Genomic DNA, 22562 nt, shown 5'->3' on the forward strand with positions numbered 1-22562 from the left:
CAGAATGCCAAGAACCATATCAGGTATATCACATATTTAGGAGTTAACTTGGCAACAAGGTACTTCATGCATGTTGTCAAAGTGAAAGCAGCATATTGTAGACAAATCTAAATCATCCCATGGGCAACCGGTCACTTCAAATATCTGTAATTCTATCATATTTCACAGCGTTTGATTAAACAGGGCTTGGGAGGGCCGAGGCTCCCTGAATGTCTGCATCTTCAATGATGGCAAAGCCCCGCAGTTGAGTTCAAAAGGCTGGGTGGAAACATTTACCGTCATCTTCAGTCAGTAGTCCCAAATGGATTAATTCCCTGGATTGGGGCCAGGGGTAAAGTGGGGAGAGAGGGAGAGAGAGAGAGAGGGAGATAGCACAATAGGAATGATTCTGTACTTCTTGGAGTTTAGAAGAATGAAGAGTGAAATGAACAGAATTCTGAGAGGCTATTCTACTTGGCTCAAGAGCCCGAAACTGCAAACCATTTTCTGAGAATAAAAGACTACTCATCAAGGACTGAAATGACGAGGGACATGTTTACTCAGATAATTATGAATTCTCTATGCCAGAGGGCTATGAATACTCACTGAGTGCATTCAAGGCCAAGAGCAGCTGATGTTTGCCCTCTAATGAAGTGAAAAGATCTGTGGATTAGGCACCAAAGTGGGTTTGAGATTGAAGGCTCATTCATAACCATATAGAGAGGTTTGAGGAACTGCACAGTCTATTCCTTCCCCTATTTCTCTTTTCATTATCTCAAAAATAGCTGATCACCCTTGATACAGCAAGGCTGTAGAGGTGAAGATTGTGCTCTAGAGCTAGTTACATCTTTCGCCAAGCTGTTCCAAGACAGCTACAAAACTGTTGTGTATCCAAAAATGTTGCCCAGATACATCTATTCATAAAAGGAAGGACCAATGCAATGCAGCCCTCCCATCCGTTTACTTTCAATCATCAGAAAATTGACATACTGCTCCTGCACTGTTTTCAACATTGCTACCAAACACTGTTTCCTCACCAATAACCTGCATACCAGTGCTAAGATTTGGTTTTGCCAGGATCCAGATAGAATCATAGAGTCATAGAGTATCGAAATAGACCCTTTGGTCCAACTATTCCACGCTGACCATGTTTCCAAAATAAACTAGTCCCACGTAAGTGGGTTTGACCCATACCCTTCCAAACCCTGAATAACGGTTCAAAAAGCAGGGATCGTAGATTCAAGCTGAGTCACAGAGCTTTAGAGAGGACGTGAGGACAATCTATTTTCTCCCGTGGACGGTGAGTGCCTGGAATTGACTCCCTAAGTGCTGTAAGCTGCAGGGCTATGTACTCTGTGCAGGAAGATGGGATTAGAAGAGGCCTCTGGGTTGAAATGGACAAGATGAGCCCAAGGCCCCCCCTCTGTGCTGTTTCACTTCTCTGGTTCTATTGGAAAGGAAATGGTAAGCTGGGCATACAGAGGTTTCAAAGGGATACAGGGAAGTTAAGTGAGCGGACAAATGGAATATAGCATGAGTTAAATGTAAACTTTGATGGGAAAAATAAAGAGCAGTGGAGAGCGATTGCTGAACTCTCATGTACAGAGGGATCTGGGTGACTGGGTATGTGCATCACAAATAGCTCTTCTTCTGTTTTGGCCAGCCCAGAGAGAAAAGCAGCAATGTTTGGAAATGAAGGGAATGTTTTGAAGTGTACAGGATGAATTAGATTTCTTTCACACAGTGTGCGGGTTTTACGGTCTGCATTGTTATGGCCCCCCCCACTCTGAGGCTGACGGGTTTGAGGTAGAACCCAGAAACAGGGTTGCTGCAACACAAAAGCAGTTTTAATCGCAAAATGTTGGTATGCAAGTACAGCAAGTAATCAGGAAGGGCAGTGGAATGTTAACATTTATTGCAAAGGGAATGGAATGTAAAGTTTAGGAGTGTTTTGCTTTAGCATTGAGCATGGTGGGGGAGATGATAGAGTTGTAGTAATGTCACTGAAGAAGGGTGACTGGACTCGGATTGTTAACTCTGTTTTCTCTCTCCACAAATGCTGCTGGACCTGCTGTGTTTCGCCAGGAACGTCTGTCCTCCTTTCAGACCCTCAGCACCTGCATTTTTATATTTATCCAAATAATTATAGTAACCCAAAGAGCCAAGCTAATGCTTTGGGGACAGGGGTTCAAATCCTTCTGAGGCAGCTGGTGGAATTTAAATTCAGCTAACAAACCTTAGCTGCTTGGATACAGAATTGGCTGGCCAACAGAAGACAGCGAGTGGTAGTAGAAGGAAAATATTCTGCCTGGAAGTCAGTGGTGAGTGGTGTTCTACAGGGCTCTGTCCTTGGGCCTCTGCTGTTTGTAATTTTTATTAATGACTTGGATGAGGGGATTGAAGGATGGGTCAGCAAGTTTGCAGACGACACAAAGGTTGGAGGTGTCGTTGACAGTATATAGGGCTGTTGTAGGCTGCAGCGGGACATTGACAGGATGCAGAGATGGGCTGAGAGGTGGCAGATGGAGTTCAACCTGGATAAATGTGAGGTGATGCATTTTGGAAGGTCGAATTTGAAAGCTGAGTACAGGATTAAGGATAGGATTCTTGGCAGTGTGGAGGAAGAGAGGGATCTTGGTGTGCAGATACATAGATCCCTTAAAATGGCCACCCAAGTGGACAGGGTTGTTAAGAAAGCATATGGTGTTTTGGCTTTCATTAGCAGGGGGATTGAGTTTAAGAGTCGTGAGATCTTTGTTGCAGCTCTATAAAACTTTGGTTAGACCGCACTTGGAATACTGCGTCTAGTTCTGGTCGCCCCATTATAGGAAAGATGTGGATGCTTTGGAGAGGGTTCAGAGGAGGTTTACCAGGATGCAGCCTGGACTGGAGGGCTTATCTTATGAAGAGAGGTTGACTGAGCTCGGTCTCTTTTCATTGGAGAAAAGGAGGAGGAGAGGGGACCTAATTGAAGTATACAAGATAATGAGAGGCATAGATAGAGTTGATAGTCAGAGACTATTTCCCAGGGCAGAAAAGGTTAACACGAGGGGTCATAGTTTTAAGCTGGTTGGAGGAAAGTATAGAGGGGATGTCAGAGGCGGGTTCGTTACACAGAGAGTTGTGAGAGCATGAAATGCGTTGCCAGCAGCAGTTGTGGAAGCAAGGTCATTGGTGTCATTTAAGAGACTGCTGGACATGCATATGGTCACAGAAATTTGAAGGTGCATACATGAGGATCAATGGACGGCACAACATCGTGGGCTGAAGGGCCTGTTCTGTGCTGTACTGTTCTATGTTCTATGTTCTATGTTCTAACAAGGTATAGACATGGATGAACACAGTAGGCAAAGCAGCATCATAGGAGCAGGAAAGCTTGACATTTAGAAGGGTCTTAGATGTTTCTTAAGAAGTGTCCAGGCCCAAAACGTCAAGCTTTCCTGTTCTTATGATGCTGTTTGGCCTGCTGTGTTCATCCAGCTCTACACCTTCTTATCTCAGATTCTCCAGCATCAGCAGTTCCTACTACTCATTGCACACACTGACCACTTTGTGTGAGAAAAAGCTGCCCCTCATGTGCTTTTTAAATTTTTTTTCTCTCACCTCAGAATATGTCACCTAGTTTTATATTCTTCCACTCCCGGGAAAATGCTCTTGCTATTCATCTTATTTATGCACCTCATGATTTTATAATTCTCTGTAAGGTCACTTCACAACCTCCTACACTCTAGTGAAAAAAATACCAGCTGATCCAGCCTATTTTTATCACTTAAACTCTTCAGTCCTGGCAACATCCTGGTAAATGTTTTCTGAACCCTGGCCAATTTAATACTATCCTTGCTATAACAGGGTGACCATTACTACACTCAGTGTTCCAGAAGAGGCCTCACCAATGCCCTGTACAACCTCAACATCTCCCATACTTAAAGGTCTGAGCAAAAAAAGCAAGAGTGCTCGACACCTTCTCAACCACCATGTCTACATGTGGTGCAAATTACAACAAATTATGTATCTGAACACCTAGGTCTCTCTGTTTTATGACACTACTCAGGGTCAGACCATTAGCTGTATAAGTCACGCCTTTGTTTTACCAAAATGCAATGTCTTGCATTTATCTAAACGGAACTTCATGTGCATCTCTTCAGCCCATTGACCCAATTGATTAAAATTTCTTTGTAATCTTAGATAACCTTCTTTATTGTCTACCGTACTACTAATTTATGTGTAACCCACAAACTTACTCCCAAAATGCCTCCTATATTCTCATCCAAATTGTTTATAGAAATGATAAACAATTGTGCACCCGATGCTGGTCGCTGCAGAAAACCACTGGTCACAGGCCTCCAGTCCAAAAAACAACCCTCCACCATCACCCTCTGTCTCCTACCTTCAAGCCAATTTGTATCCAATTGACACAATCACTCTAAATCCCATGTGATTGAGCTTTACTAATTAATCTACCATGCAGGAACTTGTCAAAGGCTTTATTAAAGTCCAAATAAACAACATCTATGGTTCTGCCCTCATCAATTTCTTTTAATCACTTCTTCAAAAAGCAAAAACCCTGAAACACGATTTACTTGTGCAAAACTCTGCTGACTATCCCTAATTAATTCTTGCCTCTCTAATCCTATCTTTCAGAATCACCTCGAAAACCTGCCCACCACCAACGTCAAACGGACAGGTCTATAGTTCCCAGGCTTCTCTGTAACATCCTTTCTTAAATAAAGGCACAACATTAGCCACCCTCCCGTCCTCTGGTATCTCACCCGCAATTACAGATGGTAAAAATATTTCTGCTAGGGACCTGCAATTTTCTCCCTAACTTCCCAAAATGTCCTGGATACATTTGATGAGATCCCAGAAAATTAGCCACCTTTATGTTTTCTAAGACCTCTAGCAGTTCCTCTTCTGAAATGTGAACTTTTTTCAAAACGTCAATATTTAATTCTCTGGTTCTCTAGCCTCCCTTTCTTTCTCGACAGTAAAAACTGATGTGACATAGTCATTTAATGTCTCTCCCATCTCCTAAAGGTCAACACAAAGATGATCTCGTTGATGTTTAAGGGGCCCTACTCTCTCCAGTTGCTCTTTGGTTCTAAATGTACTCGTAGAATCTCTTTGAATTATTCTTGACTTTATCTACCAGTGCTATCTCATATCCCCTTTTTGTCTTCCTGATTTTCCTCTTAAGAATACCCTAAAACTGTTTATACTGTTCAAGAGATTAATTTGATGCCAGTTGTCTGTATCTAACATATATCTTTTTTTACTCTTGATTAGAACCTTAGTATCTTTATTCATCCATTATTCCCTAATCCTATCAGTCTCTCCCTTCACTCTAACAGGAACATAATGCCTCTGACGTCTTGTTATCACACTTTTGAAAGCCTCCCACTTTTCAGCTGCCTTTTATCTGTGAATAGTCTACTCCAATCAACTTTTGTAAGTTCTTGTCACATACCATCAAAATTCACCTTAATCCAATCAAGAACTTTTACTTTTATGGAAGGTTTATCTTTTTTCCATAACTATTTTAAAACTAGAATTATGATCGCTAGTTTCAAAGTGTTCCCGTACTAACACCTCAGTCACTTGCCCTGCCTTGAATTACAAGAGAAGATCAAGTTTTGCTCTGTCCCTAGGAGGAACATTTACATATTGATAAAAAAATTCCTCCAACACATTTAACAAATTCCTCACCATCTAAAGTTTAATAGAAAGTCAATGTTTGGAAAATTAAAATCCCCCTACTATTTACAACCCTATTATTTCTTCTATAGATCTGAGATATCTCTACATATTTACTCCTCAATTTCCTTCTGATTATTAGGGAGCCTATAGTACAATCCCATCAGTGTGATCATCCCTTTCTTATTTCTAATTTCAACCTACACATTTTCACTGGACAGTACCTCAGAAATTACAATAGTAATATTTCTCTTAATCAAAAATTCCAGTTCCCCACATTTCTTGTCTCCCTTTCTATCATTCTTATAGCATTTAAAACCCAGCCGTGTCCTTCCCTCAGCCAAGTTTCTGGAATAGCTATGACAACCCACATTCCGATATGTGTCCTGACATCGTCAGCCTCCCTTGTAAGACCTCTTGCATTGAAATAAATGCAGTTTAGTTCTTCAGAGTTATCTTCTTGTTACAGCCTTGGTTCTTGTGGGACCAAAAGAGCTAAAGGTACCCATGTCATCAAGACAACATTTGATCGAGTGTAATCATGGGGAAGTAAAACTGGAATCAACAGGAATCAATGGAAAACATCATTTGGTGGCTGAAGCCATACTACAATCTGAACAAAGAATGATGTTTATAGTTCTCGGAAGTCAACCATCTCAGCGCTAGAATGTTAGTGTATTGTCCTGAGTCCAACCGCTTTCAACTGCTGCGCCAATAGCTTTTCTCTCATTATATGGTTAGAAGTGGGGATTTTTGCTAACAATTCAATAGGCATAGAGTCAAAGAGACGTACAACACAGAAACAAACTTAATCCACTCCCATTTACCAGCGTTTGATCCTTATCCCTCTAAACCTTCCCATTCACGTGCCCGTCTAGGTGCTTTTTCAATGTTGTAATTGCACCTGCCTCCACCATCTTCTCTGGCAGCTTTATCCACAAGCGGACCACACCTACATGAAAAAGTTGCCCCTTAGGTCCCTTTTAAATCCTTCCCCTCTCACCTTAAACCTATGACCTCTAGTTTTGAACTCCCTGGGGAAAAGACCTTGACTATTCACCCTATCCATGCCCCTCCTGATTTTTAAAATTTCTATAAAGTCAGCCCTCAGCCTCTGACGCTCCAGGGAAAATAGCCCCAGCCTATTCAGCCTCTCCTTGTAGCTCAAACCCTCCAAACCCAGCAACATCCTTGTAAATCTTTTCTGACCCCTTTTAAGTTTCACAACAATTTTCCTAGGGCAGGGAGGCCAGAATTGAATGCAGTATTCCAAGAGTGGTCTCACCAATGTCCTGTACAACAGCTCCCTTTGCAATGCTTCTTCTATTAGAATTGTGCGTGTGTGTGTGTGTGTGTGTGTGCGTTTGTGTGTGTGTGTGTGTGTGTGTGTGTGTGTGTGTGTGTGTGTGTGTGTGTGTGTGTGTGTGTGTGTGTGTGTGTGTGTGTGTGTGTGTGTGTGTGTGTGCGCGCGTGTGTGTCTTCTGATGAAGGACCACTGGACTCAAACTATTAACCTTGTTTTTCTCTCTACAGATGCTGCTAGACCTGCTGTGTTCTCCAGCACTTTATGTTTTTGACCTGGATAACAATGTGTTGACAAGTGGTGAATTGCATTTGAGCCAGGCTAATACCTTTTTGAACAAGAGCATCGAACCACCTTCCTTTCACTGTCAACAGAAAACCATTGCCGAATTTCCACTATCAAGATACTGGGGCTTACCATTCACCAGAAAACTAACTAAACCAGCCACATATTTGTGACTGGTATAAGAACAGATTAGAGCCTTGATGCTTTGTGGTGAGTGGTTCACATTCTGACTCCTCAAAGCTTTTTTTTCTCATTACACAGTTAAGAAATTTGATAGCATCTCTACTTGCCTAGATGAGTGCAACTCCAACACTTAATAAGGTCAACACCATACAGAACATTGGATTCTGCTTGATCTGCATCTCATCCACCAGATTAAACAACCACTCCCTGTACCACTAATGCACAGTAACAGCAGTGCATACCATCTAAAAAAATTTACTTTCCCACCTGGAAAGACAAAGACAGCAGATACTTGGAAACACCACCACCTGCAAGTTCCCCTCCAAGTCACTCACATCCTGACTTAGAAATATATTGCTGTTCCTTCACTGTCGCTGGGTCAAAATCCTGAAACTCCCTCTCTAAAAGCACTGTGTGTTCATCTATGCCACGTGGACAGCAGCGATTCAAAAAAACAGCTCGCCACACTTTTAGCATGTTGTTTCACAATAAGTTTGGGTTCAGAGTTAAATTGGTGACAAGGCAAAATCAAGGCCATCTTCAGGCTTAGACGTCAATCTGGCACTGTTGTATGTTACCACATATAGCCGTGTTGAATACAAATCATGAGATATATTAGTTTGTAAACAATAGTTAAATAAAAGCACTCAAATGAAAGCAAATTGCTATGAATCCAAGATTTTTAAAAAATGACAAAATGGCAGAGAAAGAAAAACTGAGTTGACATTTTGATTCTGGCATGGCTCTTTCTTTCAGAATTGAGAGGGTGATTTCGGAAACTGGTATTTTCTAGGCTGTTGATAGAGGGAAGGAGGACTGAGTGGAATAGGTTGTGGGGTACCCAGAGCAAAATGAAAAAAAAGGGCGCTATTGGTAGTAAAGGAAACATACGGATATGAATTTAAGAGGATAGATATGAAAAACAAGAGAATAGGCCCACTCTGCTGAAAGCAAAGCCAACAAGACACAAACAGAAAATGGCTGGACAGGTAGGGGTGGTGGTGTATAATCAAAACGGAGGGCACAAGTCCTGCTGTAAAGTCGTTGAACTGAAGGGGAAGTCCTAGAGGCTGTAAAATGCCTGTGCGGAAAGCAAGTAATGTTTCTCAAACTTATGTTGAGCTTCATTGGAAGATTGCTGCTCACAATGTAGCCTTCCCAGGTTGCAGTGTACCTAGGGACTGTTCTAACCCCATCCACATTTGGTATTTATACTCAGAGACTTTGTGACGCCATTGCAAGATTGCTCCAGAGTCCTCACTTAACAACAACCACCTTATCAATGGCAATTAAGGATAAGAACTTAAGAACTAGGAACAGGAGTTGGCAATTCAGCCCCTCAAGCCTGCTCCACCATTTAATATGGTAGTGGCTGATCTCATCTCAATCGCAACTCCTTTTTCCTGTCAGTTCCCCATAACCCTTCAACCCATTTCTGATTAAAAATCTGCCTACCTTTTTCTCAAATTTATTCATTGTCCTGCCATCCACCGTACTCTGGGGTAGTGAATTCCGCAGATTTATTACGATTTGACAAAAATAATTCCCTCTCATCTTCATTTCTAATCTGTCACCTGTTATCCTAAAACCATGGCTTCTCATTCTAGATTGTCCCACAAAGAGAAATCCGTGTTATTTCCGGTATGTCAAACCCTGTTAGCATTTTATAAAACTCAATAGATCTCCTCTCATTCATCTAAACTTGCGTGAGTATAGGCCAAAACTGATCAATTTCTTTTTTCATCTCTGGAATCAATTTAGAGATTTTTTTCTGAGATTGCCACCAATATAATTACGTCCTTCCTCAAGTTTTACAAATGCCCTGTACAGTTGCGTCTACATTTCCTCATTTTTAAATTTCTTTCCGTCAGCAATAAGTGCTAAAATTCTACTTGCGTTTTTTTTATTACCTGCTGTGTCTACGCTCTAGCGTTTTGTAATTCATGCAAAAAAGAAACCCAGATGCCTCCATCAAAGCATTTTGAATTTCTCTACATTTAGGTCAGAAGTCGCCTTTTCATTCTTCGAACCAGAAAGAATAATCTCACACTTATTCAGATGCAACTACACCTGCCAAATTTTGGCTCATTCACCTAACCTATCCATATTCTCTCATAAATTTCTTGATTCTTTGTTACAACTTACTTTCCCATCTATTTTAGTGTCATGTGCAAATTTCACTTTAGTACATTCTACCCCCGCATTCAAGTCATTAATATAGATTACAAATATTTGAGGACCAAACCATGTGATGACCATTACTTACAGCCTGGCAACCTGAAAAGGACCCATTTATGCTTACTTTTTGAATTTCTGATGGTTAGCCAATCCTCCATCCAAACTAATAGATTACCCCTTACCCCATATGAATTTATTTTGCATGTTAACCTATTGTGTGACACCTCAACAAATGTCTTCTAGAAGTCCAGATGTACAACAGTTACAGGACCTCAATTATACAGTTTGCTTTTTATATCTTTGAAAAACTCAAACACAATTTGCCCTTCATAAAACTGCGGTCAACGGACAATAGTTTGTAATATCCCCAGTGAAGTTCCACATTCCAAGAAGATATTTAAAAAAACACCTCTTTATTCATATCTTTTTCTTTAAGTACCTAGCTACGGTGCTGTAAAGATGGGAGCTATAACTTCCCCTCTCTAGCAATAACTGCAATATGTTTATAAAGCTAAGGATTTTTCGTCCATTTCGTTCAACAACCTAACCAAGGTGTTCTGCCTTAAAAGATTGCACACATATATCATTATGTCTCCCTGTTTCTACACTGTTGTACTACTTCAATTATGTTGTTGCTCCTCTTTTTTTTAAACGCCTCTTTCACACTTCTCTGCATTAAATTTCATCTGTTTGTATGTGGGTATTTCTCTAGTCTGTGTCTTCCTGAAATCCATGACTATCTTCACCACTGTTTGCTACATTTCCAAGTCTTAAGTCAGCTGCAAACTTTAAAATATTACCCTATATACTTGAGCCCTGTATAATCTGTCAAAAAGAGCACTCATCCTAATATTTGACCCTTGGGAAACACCAGTGTGTACATCTTTACAATCTGAAAAGACACTGCTCACTACTGGTTACTTTTCTGTCCCTTAACCAACTCCATAGCCGTATTGCCTAGTCCCTTTGATCACGCAAGTTAAATATGTTAAATGCTTTTGAAAGTCCATTTAGGCAACATCATTTGCACCGCCTGAATTAATCCTCTCCCTTATTTTATTGAAAGCTCAATTTAGTCAGACATCGTTTAGCTTATACAAATCCATCCCAGCTTTAATTTATGTCTTTGGTGTAATAATTGATCCTGTCTCAGATTATTGACACTGGAATTTTCCCTGACACTGACGTGAGATTGATTAAATTTCGTCATGTCTTCCTTTTTTGAAAAGGAAGGTATCATTTGTAACTCTTAATGTCGCTCCAACAGCTGAAGAAAATGACAAGATTATGGCTGAAGCTTCCACTGTTCCCAAACCTATTTCCTTCAACCAACTAGCATTCAAATCTGGCCAAGCAACTCTTCTACTTTGAGATAATAAAATGTGAGGCTGGATGAACACAGCAGGCCAAGCAGCATCTCAGGAGCACAAAAGCTGACGTTTCGGGCCTAGACCCTTCATCCTGACCATATTCACCTAGACCATATTCTCCTGAGATGCTGCTTGGCCTGCTGTGTTCATCCAGCCTCACATTTTATTATCTTGGAGGATGAAGGGTCTAGGCCCGAAACGTCAGCTTTTGTGCTCCTGAGATGCTGCTTGGCCTGCTGTGTTCATCCAGCCTCACATTTTATTATCTTGGAATCTCCAGCATCTGCAGTTCCCATTATCTCTTCTACTTTGAGAGCTGACAGCCATTTAAGGACCCACCTACAATCTAGCTGTATCCAACTTCTCTAACTAAAGCTTGACTGTGACATTTGCAGCATTTTATTATTTTGTGAAGACAGATGAAAACCACTCATTGAATAATTTTCACAACAAGAGATGCCTTTTTACTTGCCGTACAACTGTTTTATCCTTCCTTTGAATAGACTTTTACTATTTATTCATTTGTAAAAGGTTCCAGTGTTCATTTTCATGTACCTTCTAACTTTTATGTTAGTCTCTAACCTTTTCATACAGATTTTTTTCCTAGGGCCCTCTTATTTTCTTTACTAGCTGACCAGAATACTTTGTGATAACAAAGTGTAGAGCTGGATGAACATAGCAGGCCAAGCAGCATCAGAAGAGCAGGAAGGCTGACGTTTCGGGCCGAGACCCTTCTTCAGAAATCTTTGTGTCCTGCTTGATTTCCTGCTGTTCTATGAAACTATACATATGTCATAAGCCTACATGCTCTGTTACATGTTGTCAGCCATCCTGGGGGCACCGGCTTTGGAGGTCTTTCCACTTTGTGAGAATATGTCCAGCCTGTTCACAAACAATCTGAAGGCTTCCCTTCATTGCTCATGTACTGTTTTACCTACCAGTCTTTGATTCCAATTCACCTGGGACAGGTCCCTTTCCAACTCACTACAATTAATGCTCTTCTAATTTAGTACTTTCACCTCTCATTATTCCTTGATCTTTTCCATAATTACTCTAAGCATTGTGATTGTTGTTTCCCAAAATTCTGCTCTGAAACATACTCTATACGTTCTCATTACTATTCCTAGAACCAGATCCAACACCATTTCCTTCCTTTTCTGATGAAGGGTCTAGGCCCGAAACGTCAGCTTTTGTGCTCCTAAGATGCTGCTTGGCCTGCTGTGTTCATCCAGCTTCACACTTTGTTATCTTGGATTCTCTAGCATCAGCAGTTCCCATTATCTCTGTTTCCTTCCTCGTTGAACTGGGAGCAGACTGACTGTGAAAGTTCTCTAGTACGCCTTTCAGGAATTCCTCCACCTTCTTTACACTTTGCATTTTTCTCCCTCAGTATGGAAAATTGAAGTCCTCATTTTCCCAACTCTACTGCTTTAACACCTACCTGAAAAGAACACAATTCTAGATTGCAAGTAGATCATTAGTTTGCTTGAAACATGGAAAATATTGGTAACAGTCCGACTATATTTCTTTCCACAGCAGAAAATCAATGAATTCTGCTTTTAATCCCCATTACCATATTTCCAAGGAGTTTCCACATCTGTGTAGGTGTCCTGTGTTGGTTGCTTCTTGAGACGCTGTTAAAATATTCCATTTTACTGGCGCAAATTTGCTTTACTAGTGCTTGCTGTTCCTTTTATGGGCTCAGTCTGAAAGCAGTCAGGCGTAAGCTAGATTTACTTGATGCAGTACTCTGTATTCCTTTTATTCAGTGTCAGCCACAGATTGCTGCTAGTTTCACTGTCTAGTTGGGGCACAATATTCTCAAAATGTTCTTTCGTTTTCAAAGGCTGCTATGACTCTCTTACACCCACATGAAGTCAATCTGTAAACCACTAAGCTTTTCTCAGTCACGCCAGGAATATTACAAGTCCAAGTAAGTCCTGAGCTGGTTAACAGAGAGAATTAAAAATGCCGGGCACAAGAGCTGAGGCTGGTTCTAGCCAAAGATTAATTCTGAACTCAGAATTACTGCAAAATGGACATGATTCAGTGTGCTATGCAGAAGGGAGGATGACGGAAACATTTACAAGAAAATACTATTCAAAAAGACATAGAAATCAGACATTATCTGAAAACGAATCCAGCAGAATGTTGCAGAGAATCACCCTCCTGACTTACGAAGAAGACTTCTGCCAAGAACAACCAAATTCGAAGGGCAAGGCGCAAAAGGATGTGGTTAGAATTTCTAGTGTTATCAAGCGTGTTAGAAGACATATTTATACAAGGCTGGCCGAGGTGTACCCATCCACTTTCTGGCAAGCTTTCCAGTGAGTAATATGCCGTAAGTATACCTATGTATTTAGAAACAATCTTTTCCAATTAAGCACCTGTCTGTGTTTTAGAAGTTGGCTTGACATGCAGGTTTTGAGTGACAGGTTTATCTAGCCCCCATTTTCAGTGAGCTGTAAAGACTCGAGAAGGCCTGGAGAAAATGCATGCACAAAGACGATAAGAGTATCATCGATGTTATGCAATACACACAATTGGCAGTGCCACCTTTTTTGAATTTGTAGATTGAGACATTTTCAGAGGTTTCTGAACAAAAATGGAATTAACTCGAACACAAATGCTGTAAAACTATGACTAATTCAACAGAGTGAAAGAGTTGAATTTCAGGGGATGCCAGGAGCAGAGGAGGTCTGTTAGAGAGATTAAGGCTGGAGAGATGACTGGGAGTAAGAAGCGGTTGGAATGAAATTAAAAGAAAATTAATCCTGAAGTTACATATTTAACTGGACTACCTCAGCAGTGAAACATACAGCTATATCATTAGTAGCATAATTACTTAATTTGTAGCATAAAAATCATGCAAAAACGTATCATTAAAAAGTAGCTGCAAAACAATAGGTTTATCATCTCGGCTGCCCTTTTGTGAGCTACAAAAACAAGACAAACCTTCCACCCACATGCGTTAGGTCAGTTATTCAGGCCATTGAATCTCAAATTGGTCAGATTGGTAGTTTGTCTGATACCAGATTATTTTGCCGAATGAGCTTCAATTTTTACCAGCCTTTCAGACTGTTGGCTTCACTTTGCCTGTTAATCTCACTCGGCTGATCACTCAGTAGGTATTCTGCCTTTGTTGCTGTACTGGATGAAATTAATTCTTAATTTATTACTTGTTACAAAGGACAAACATCCCATTCACACAAAACTACGCATCTAATTGAAGAAGCGGCGGAAGCAATTGCTTAACTATTGTTGATCCACTTGGGTATGGGTTGGGGATGTTGGAGGATAACCTAGATTAAGACAGCTAATTTATACTGTAAAGGAATTAAGCATGGAGTTACAGTAGATAGTTATTTTCCCTGAACAAAGGAATTGTCAAGTTTATTGAAGTGCAATTTATGCAAATAATATCGATTGCTGACCAAGGTTAATTCAACAGATATTTTAGTGTTTGACAGCATCCATCTGTAATGTCTCGGGCTGAAGCTTACAATTCACAATCCCTATAAAAATTGACAGTTGATGAAAAGTGCTGATGGGTGATTATCGACAAATTTTGAATAATTGTTGAGATGGAAATCATTGAATCCTATGGCAAAGAAGGAGCCATTCACACCACAGTGACTCTCCCTGCAGTTTAACAGAGCTAACCAGTAGCTCTTTTCCCCACTCAGGCCTGTAAATTTCTTGTTTTCCAAATCCAACATCCATTTTTTAAAGTTGCTGTAGATTGCGCTTCCACCAGCCTTTTATTCAGTGCAGCCCAGCACACAACATGAGATGTGAAATACAATGGAAAGTAGAAGAAAATGGTATAGATTGAATGCTTCAAGAACCCGTCCCAACGTTCCTATCTTTGCTATTTTAATTAAACTTCTCTCCTGTTTATGAGCACCTGCAAAGGGAGCAATTACATATGTGTAGTGAAGAGATAGCTTCAAGACACTGTGCTATCTGAATATCCAAGCTTATAAGTGATTAAGTAGCCTGTTGGCATAGAGTCATTCAGCATGGAAGCAGGCCATGCTGACCATAATGCCAAACTAAACTAACCCGACTTGCCTGTGCTTGGCCCATATCCCTCCAAATATTTCTTACTCACATACTTATCCAAATGTCTTTTCAATGTTGTAATTGCTCCCACATCTACCACTTCCTCTGGAATCTCACTCCATATATGAATCACTCTTTGTATAAAAAAGTTGCCCCCATGTCTTCTTTAAATCTTTCTCATCTCACCTTAAAAAATGTCCCCTAATCTTGAAATCCTCCACCCTAGGGAAAGACACCTGCCATTCACCTTTTCTATTACTTTCACGATTTTATAAATCTCTATAGAGTCATCTCTCAACTTTCTGTGCTCCAGTGAAAAAAGTAGGAACCTATCCAGCCTTTCTTTATAACTCAAACCCTCAATTCCTGGCAACATTCTGGTAAATCTCTTCTGAATCCTCTCCAGCTTAATAATATCCCTCCCATAGCAGGGTGACCAAAACTGGACACAGAAGAGGCCTTACCAATGTCCTCTATGTCTACATGACATTCCAACTCCTACACTCAAGGTCTGAGCAATGAAAGCAAATGTGCTAAATGCCTTCTCTATCATTCTGTGTACATGTGATACAAACTGCATAGTTTATGTACCTGAATCCTTCGGTCTCTCTGTTTTCTTTGTACAGTAACATCAATTTCGAAGATTTCTAACCTCATGTGATTGAAAGAAAGTGGCTGGACTCTAAGCATTCTTTCCCTTTACAGAATTAACCAAGCCATGGATCTGGACCACCAGAAAAGGTTTAATCTCTGTGAGGTTGACATGAGCGAACAGGAGAATATGATGTCTCTGGCGATCTACATTCCCACCTTCATCCTGGGACTGCCTTTCAACCTCCTGGCACTCCTGATATTTTGCTGCAAGATCAAGAGATGGACTGAAACGACCATTTACATGAGCAACCTTGCCCTGGCAGACATCCTGCTGCTGTTCTCTCTTCCTTTTAAGATGCTTAACCAGGATGAGGGCTGGCCCTTTGACGTGGCCTTCTGCTCCTTTGTGGAGTCACTGTACTTTGTCAACATGTACGCCAGCATCTTCATCATCACCTCCATTAGCATTGATCGCTATGCTGCCATCATTCACCCTTTGAAGGCCAGGGCTTTTCGGTGCCCCCGAAACACCATGCTCATTTGCCTTGTCATTTGGGCCTTTGTGTGGTTGGGGAGCATTCCTGTCTATGGATTCCATGACAGCCCAGAATCCACTAACTCCACCATCATCTGCTTCCATAAATTCTCTGATAAGTCATGGAACCCGGGTCTGATCGCCTTTGTGGAGCTGCTGGGCTTTGTGATCCCAATGGCTGCTATGGTCTTTTGTTCAATCCAAATTGTCAGGAAACTGATGCAGAGGCAAAGTGAGGATTCCGGAAACTGCCAGGCCTGCATCAGAATTATTGTTGCCAACCTGGCTGTCTTCATTTGCTCATTTGTGCCCATCCACATTGGCATCTTTCTTCAGTTTTTAGTGCGGCAGGACATCATTGGTCAAGATTACTGTTCGACACGAAGAAGTATTAGTTTATTTGTTCAAGGAGCCATGTGCTTAGCCAATGTCAACTGTTGCCTAGATGCCATTTGTTACTATTTTGTTGCAAAGGAATTTCGGGACCAAGGCTTACGCACCAAAAGATCATTGGTTTCCCTTTTCTCAGTTAATGATGTGAGTGTTTAGCCAGATGCAGGACATCTTGTATCATGAGATTTGTGTCTTCTTACACACTTTGCCTTTGGCATTTTATTGGACAGTACTCTCATCGATTATGTGGTTAGTTCATTGTACGCTCCAGCCTATTCTGCACTTTCTCAGTGGGAAAAATGGTCATTCACGTAGCACTTTTCATAGTCTTAGGGAGTCCTAAAGTGCTTTACAGCTGACTAAGTCTTGAAATGAATTCAAGATCTGTGATCGAAGACAACCAGTTTGAGTGTTGTTGGTTGTGGGGTAAATATTGCCCAGGAGCTGGAACAATGGGAGAACTACCCTGTTCTTTTTTGATTGCACCATGTGTTAATTTAAGTGTTGATGAGAGACTGGTTTAACATCACAATCTGAAAGATGACACTTTCGGCAGTGCAGAACTCTCTGCGTACCGAGCTGGAATGTCACTCTAGGTTTAATGTTCCAGTCTTTGGATTGGGATTTTCTTGTCAATCTCTTGTGGGATGTGGGCATTGCTGTTAAGGCCACCATTTCCTTCTGATCTCTAATTGCCATTGAGAACAATAGTCGTTCCCAAGAGACAACCTATTGTTGTGCTTCTGGGAATGTGTCACAATGTAAGGCAGTGGGTTTCCTCTCTAAAGGGCATTAGCGAAGCAATTTGGGTTTTTATTGAATCAATTCAATTTATTAATTAGCTGAATTTAAATTCCACTCACTGTCATGGAGGGATTGGGATCTGACCAGATCATTGACCTGGGCTTCTGCATAACTAAATCCAGTGACATTCTTACTATGCCACCATTCTTTGAACTCTTGAACGCAGGAACAAGGGTACTACCTCTTAACCTCGGAATGACATCATAACCCCACAGCTCCAGCTCGCAGCCATGTGGATGGCTATCCCTTGCACTCCTAATCATTTCTGTGTTCTGCACAGTTCTTAACTGTAGGTACAGTGGGCAATGAGGAGGTGGAGTATGAATTTTGTGAAATGGTCAATCCGCTGTGCGTCCAAAGCTTCCCTTGCCCTTGATGCTGTGAATGTCTGTGAAAGACCAATGGAACAAAATTGTATTGTGATGCCATTGTCTCTGAACATTAGTCGACAATAAAGTGACTGTGAATTCAAAACGCGCGTACTAACTTCGTTTGGAGACAGGTGTTAAGTGAGTTCAGACTTTCAATCTGCAAAAATAACAGTAAAGGCAAAGCAGGAAGTACATTAATCTCAATCTATATCTTGTTGAAAGAGTCACAAGAGTTGTTTTAGAAATGAATTTTGCAGATTTGATAAAGTTCCTTCCAAACTGTCTCTGGGGTCAATTTTCTTTAACATTTTATAATCTGCTCCAGCTCCTTTTATTTTGTTCCATCTCTTAATGCTGGCCGTGGGCTTAAAGATTATTCCTAGGGCAACATTTAATATTTGGAGGAAATTCCTTTGGCTCCTTTCAAAGTGAGTTGTTGACCCACTTGCTTTAAATAGGCAGAAGCTTCTATTGACAAACGAGGCCCAAGAATAACAAGTTTCAGTTTTATTTTCTCAAACAAAAAATGCATTTTATTCACAAAGTTTTCCAAATGTACTTTACAGTAACAGTTCAAATTCACTTAACTTAAAGTGCAATGCATTTCAATGTCTTCCAATACAGTGCGAGGAACTCTGAGGTGTTTTATGACACTTACAATTATATTAAACGTGTGATAGGCTATTGTGGCACGGTGGTGGCATCCCTGGGTTGAAATCTGACCTCCCCCAGAGGTCGTCATAACGTGTCTGAAAAGATTGATTCAATGAACAATGTTTCTTGAGAGTGGGGGATTTTACACAGGCCCAAGATCCTTGGTGTACCCTAATGGGAGGCACTTCAAATGTGGCTTTTCCCCATTTAGCCTTTGTGGATGCTGCCCCAGGCTTTAGTATATCCCTCAGCATGTAGTCCTGCACCTTGGAATGCCAAGGGCCCTTTTGACAAATATTATAGGGGAAAATTTCTAAGCATTCAGACGATGTACCAACATTCCTCATTTTAGTGTAATGTTGTGCATTTCATGAAACCATCAGCTGAATCATTTGGTTATTGGTGGAACTATAATCCATTGCCTCCAAAATGCAAATTAGGCATCGGTTCCTAGTTCCTGTTGGAAGAGCTTGTGAATCAGTGTGTACTGGGTTAGGGTGGCATTGAGTTAGCAATGGTACCCCAGATAGTCAACTTGGTTGCCAGTATGCACTCACCCATGTGGACTTGAGCGTTTCAGTGAGGGTCCCAGTAGATGTAGGTTCTGATGGAATCCAGAAATAATACTTGTAAGTGTCAAGTCCTCCTCACCCAGTGAGCAATCTGGCCAGTGGTTTTTGACGGGATTAATCTGTCAGCCAAAATACAGCCAGCTCTGTAGCTGTGATTTGTAGTAACCATATTAGGCAGAGTTCTTGGAATGGTTCAAGCCATCTGATCAGGCCTTTGAGCTGTGAGAGGTCCCACTGCTAAAATTTGCCTCAGTTCCTCCAAGGAGGAGGAGAAAGAAATGGCCAGCAGCTTGCACTTGCACAGCTTCTGTAGTGGAGAGAAATGTTGGGAACTGCTTTGAATTAATCCTGCCAGCGTGTTTATCTTAATGAAGATAGGTTCAGTGAAAATGAGAGGTCTGATTTTACAGTGGGCCTCCACAGAAATAAGTTTGAAAGTGAATCGAGTAGTTAATTGTGAACAGACTCCCAGATCTACATGAAGAAAGTGGGCTGAGGGGTTTAAACTCTGATTCTTAGCAGCTTCCCATAAATTGAATGATAATCAAAGTGTATGACTTTATTGTACACCCATCGATTTACAGCAGATATCAGCAGTTTAGTCCTCACTGAGATCAAATGCACAAGGTGCTGACAATCTAACTTGGCTGTACTTCTGAGAAAGGCCTCTATCCCTCTTCTTTGTAAAGAACATACATGTAAATAATATAGGAATACAGAAATAGGAGTAGGCCATATAGCCTCTTGTGCCTGGTTTAACTTTCAGCTGAGTTACAGCTGATCTGTATCTTAAATTATTTACCCGCCTTAGTTCCCTAACTCTTAGTAACTTAACAAACAAAATTCTTTCAATTTCGGTTTTGAAATGCTAATTTGAATTAAGTAGTAAATACCTGGCAGCAGGATGATTGCAGTTCATTTCTCAATGCAATGAATAGCAGACAGAAAAAGCTACACTTAGCTAATTCTGATACATGGATTGCAGTGGTTCGAGGAGGCAGCTCACCACCATATTCTCAAGGGTAACTAGGGATAGGGAATAAATACTGGCCCAGCTAGTGATGTCCATGTCCCATGGGTGAACAAAAAAAGAAATCCGGTGTCTGGAAAAATAAAACAGATTTAATGTTTTGGATTGTTTGCTTCCTGTTCTGAGGAAGGGTCACTGGACCCGAAAACATTAACTCTGATATTTTCTTCACAGATGCTGCCAGGCCTGCTGAGCTTTTCCAAAAACTTATGTTTTTATTCTTGTTTCTGATTTACAGCATCCACAGTTCTTTCTGTCTTTATTTGGAACATTAATTTGTTTGTGTCATTGAAAATCAGTTATTGCATTATTGCCCTACCTTAGATACTGCCTTCACAGTTTTACTCAGTTTCAAGTGCTATTGACGGAAGAGAGGCAGAAGGCCACAAAATGAGAAATACATAAAAGAATCTGTCTTTTTAAACATTGAACAGCAGCAATGTGAAATTAGTATATAGATCCTTTTTTTAAATTATTAACATTATTTTATCTACACTAGAAGTGATGAAATGTTCAGGCCTACATGAAAGAGGAAAATGACCAAGCTAAGACTTAAAAATGCAAACAAAATAAATCTTGTGCATGTGCAAATTCTGGATGTACCTTTGTGATGGTACCTTGAGTATCATGCACTTGCTGGTATGCAGTGCATACATTGCCATAACAGTAATGGAAAAAGTAAAACTTGTTCTAGCCAGTTGAATTTAAACAAACAGAGCACAAAGCAAAAACAGAGTTTAGTGATTGCCAAACTCAGAGATAGTCATTAATAATGATTCAGTGCTCCTTGCTAGAATTTAAATGGGGAAACTTTTAGAAAGTACTTTAGGAAAGAAATCAAGTCATAATGGCAATAGATCATGGCAACTGTGAATGATCCATTGAGATCTTGTTGATGTTAGTGTTACTAATTCTCAGCACACTGAAGACAAGTAGCTATAGATGATGTCAAGAGTTACTCAAAATCAGCACTCACTTCCCTGAAATACTTTTAAAGCTATCATTTTGATAAAAGCCTTGTTTCTGTCAGACCTAATGTCCTTTTTCTGCGGGTATCACTGGCTGGGCAAAAATTTATTGTCCATCTGTGTTATCCCTGATAAGGTGGCGGTGAGTACTTGACCTAAATGAATCACTGCATGACCATATAGTGTGGGTACACCCATGAATTTTATTTTAGCCCGTTGATGTTTGATGAAACTCAGTGGCTTGCTACTCTTAATGACATCTACCATTTCATTCCACATTTTCAATCAAGTGAATTTAAGTTACCCAACTCCCATGGTGGATTATGAAGACTGAATCTCTTGAGGCAAGGTACAGGAATGCTATAAGTGAAGGTGCTGCATGTATGGAATGAGCTACCAGAGGTAATGGTGGAGGCAGGTACAATTACAATATTTTAAATATGGGTGCGTGAATAGGAAGACTTTAGAGGGATACGGGCCAAATGCTGGAAAATGTGATAAGATTAATTTAGAATATTTGGTCGGCATGGACGAGTTAGACCATAGGGTCTGTTTCCATGCTGTACTTTCCTGAGACACTAAGCGTGCTCTGATCACAGTGCACTTAGGCAGCATTAACAACAAAAGCTGCACCAAGATGCATTCAATTTCCCATGCAATCTCACCAGCAGACTCATGTGCCTTCTTTCAGTGCAGCTGCTCAGTATTTATATGTTAGTAAACTACAGTAGTGAGAGGAATAGTGATGGTCCATGAGATGCGATGATGATCATGGTATAAATTTCAAACGCTTTGGATGAAGTGGAAGTTAAAAATAAACAAAGTAGTAAAATGTGAGGTCAGTAAGAAAAGAACCAAAATAGTCAAGCCTGGAAATGATGAAGATATGGATGTGGTGGCATAAGTGTTGAGATATGCAACGTTATGGGCCTGAAAGCAGCTTATTCCTTTGTTGGAGCAAATGCAGATTTGAAGTTTAAATCAAAGCCTAACAGGGCACCAGATTGCAGAGGTGTTGAATCAGACAATCGTTAACTCACAAAAAGAGGACATTTAGCCTTAGTTCTGAGGAAGGGTCACCGGACCCGAAACGTTAACTCTGTTTTTTTCCTTCACAGATGCTGCCAGACCTTCTGAGCCTTTCCAGCAACTTCTGTTTTTTTTCCTGATTTATGGCATTTGCAGGTCTTTCGGATTTTATTAGGACATTTAGCTCGTCGTGTTTACACTCGCACACTGTAAGAGTAACTTACCTGCCAATTGTTTTCTCTTTAGACGATTATGGAAATTTCCTCTGGAAACTACCAGAGGGGTATAAGCTGCCTCCACCACACTCTCATGCATTCCCTTCAGAACCTAACTACATTCCAGAATCTAACCACTGGCTGCATGAAAACTTTACTTCTCAAGTGTAATTTTTTTTATTCTTCACTGTATATCAGTGCCCTCTGGCTCTCCATTCTTGCTAATGGGATCAACTCGACCAATCTGATCAGTCCTGATGCTTAATTAAATCTCCTCTCAAACTTCTCTTCTCCAAGAAGGAAGGCCCCAGCTTCTCCCTGCATTAATCAGTATGCAATAAGT

General features: G+C 40.7%; 1 protein-coding gene across 3 annotated transcripts in view; it reads left to right on the forward strand.

Annotated features, from left to right (window-relative positions):
• The window catches only part of LOC125457911 (G-protein coupled receptor 55-like), a 32067-nt gene extending 14285 nt beyond the window's left edge, over positions 1 to 17782 (forward strand). The window contains exons 2-3 of one of the 3 annotated variants that reach the window (XM_048542696.1): positions 7204 to 7468; positions 15760 to 17782. In XM_048542696.1, the coding sequence (XP_048398653.1) occupies positions 15773 to 16732 (960 nt within the window). In that variant the 5' untranslated portion in view covers positions 7204 to 7468; positions 15760 to 15772 and the 3' untranslated portion in view covers positions 16733 to 17782. Of the gene's footprint in view, positions 1 to 7203; positions 7469 to 13284; positions 13331 to 15759 lie in introns of those variants that run through there. The other 2 variants (XM_048542695.1, XM_059650857.1) reach the window with 2 other exon arrangements.
• Positions 17783 to 22562: the final 4780 nt, after the last annotated feature.

Source organism: Stegostoma tigrinum, chromosome 14 (assembly GCF_030684315.1).
Source record: "Stegostoma tigrinum isolate sSteTig4 chromosome 14, sSteTig4.hap1, whole genome shotgun sequence".
Taxonomy (NCBI): domain Eukaryota; kingdom Metazoa; phylum Chordata; class Chondrichthyes; order Orectolobiformes; family Stegostomatidae; genus Stegostoma; species Stegostoma tigrinum.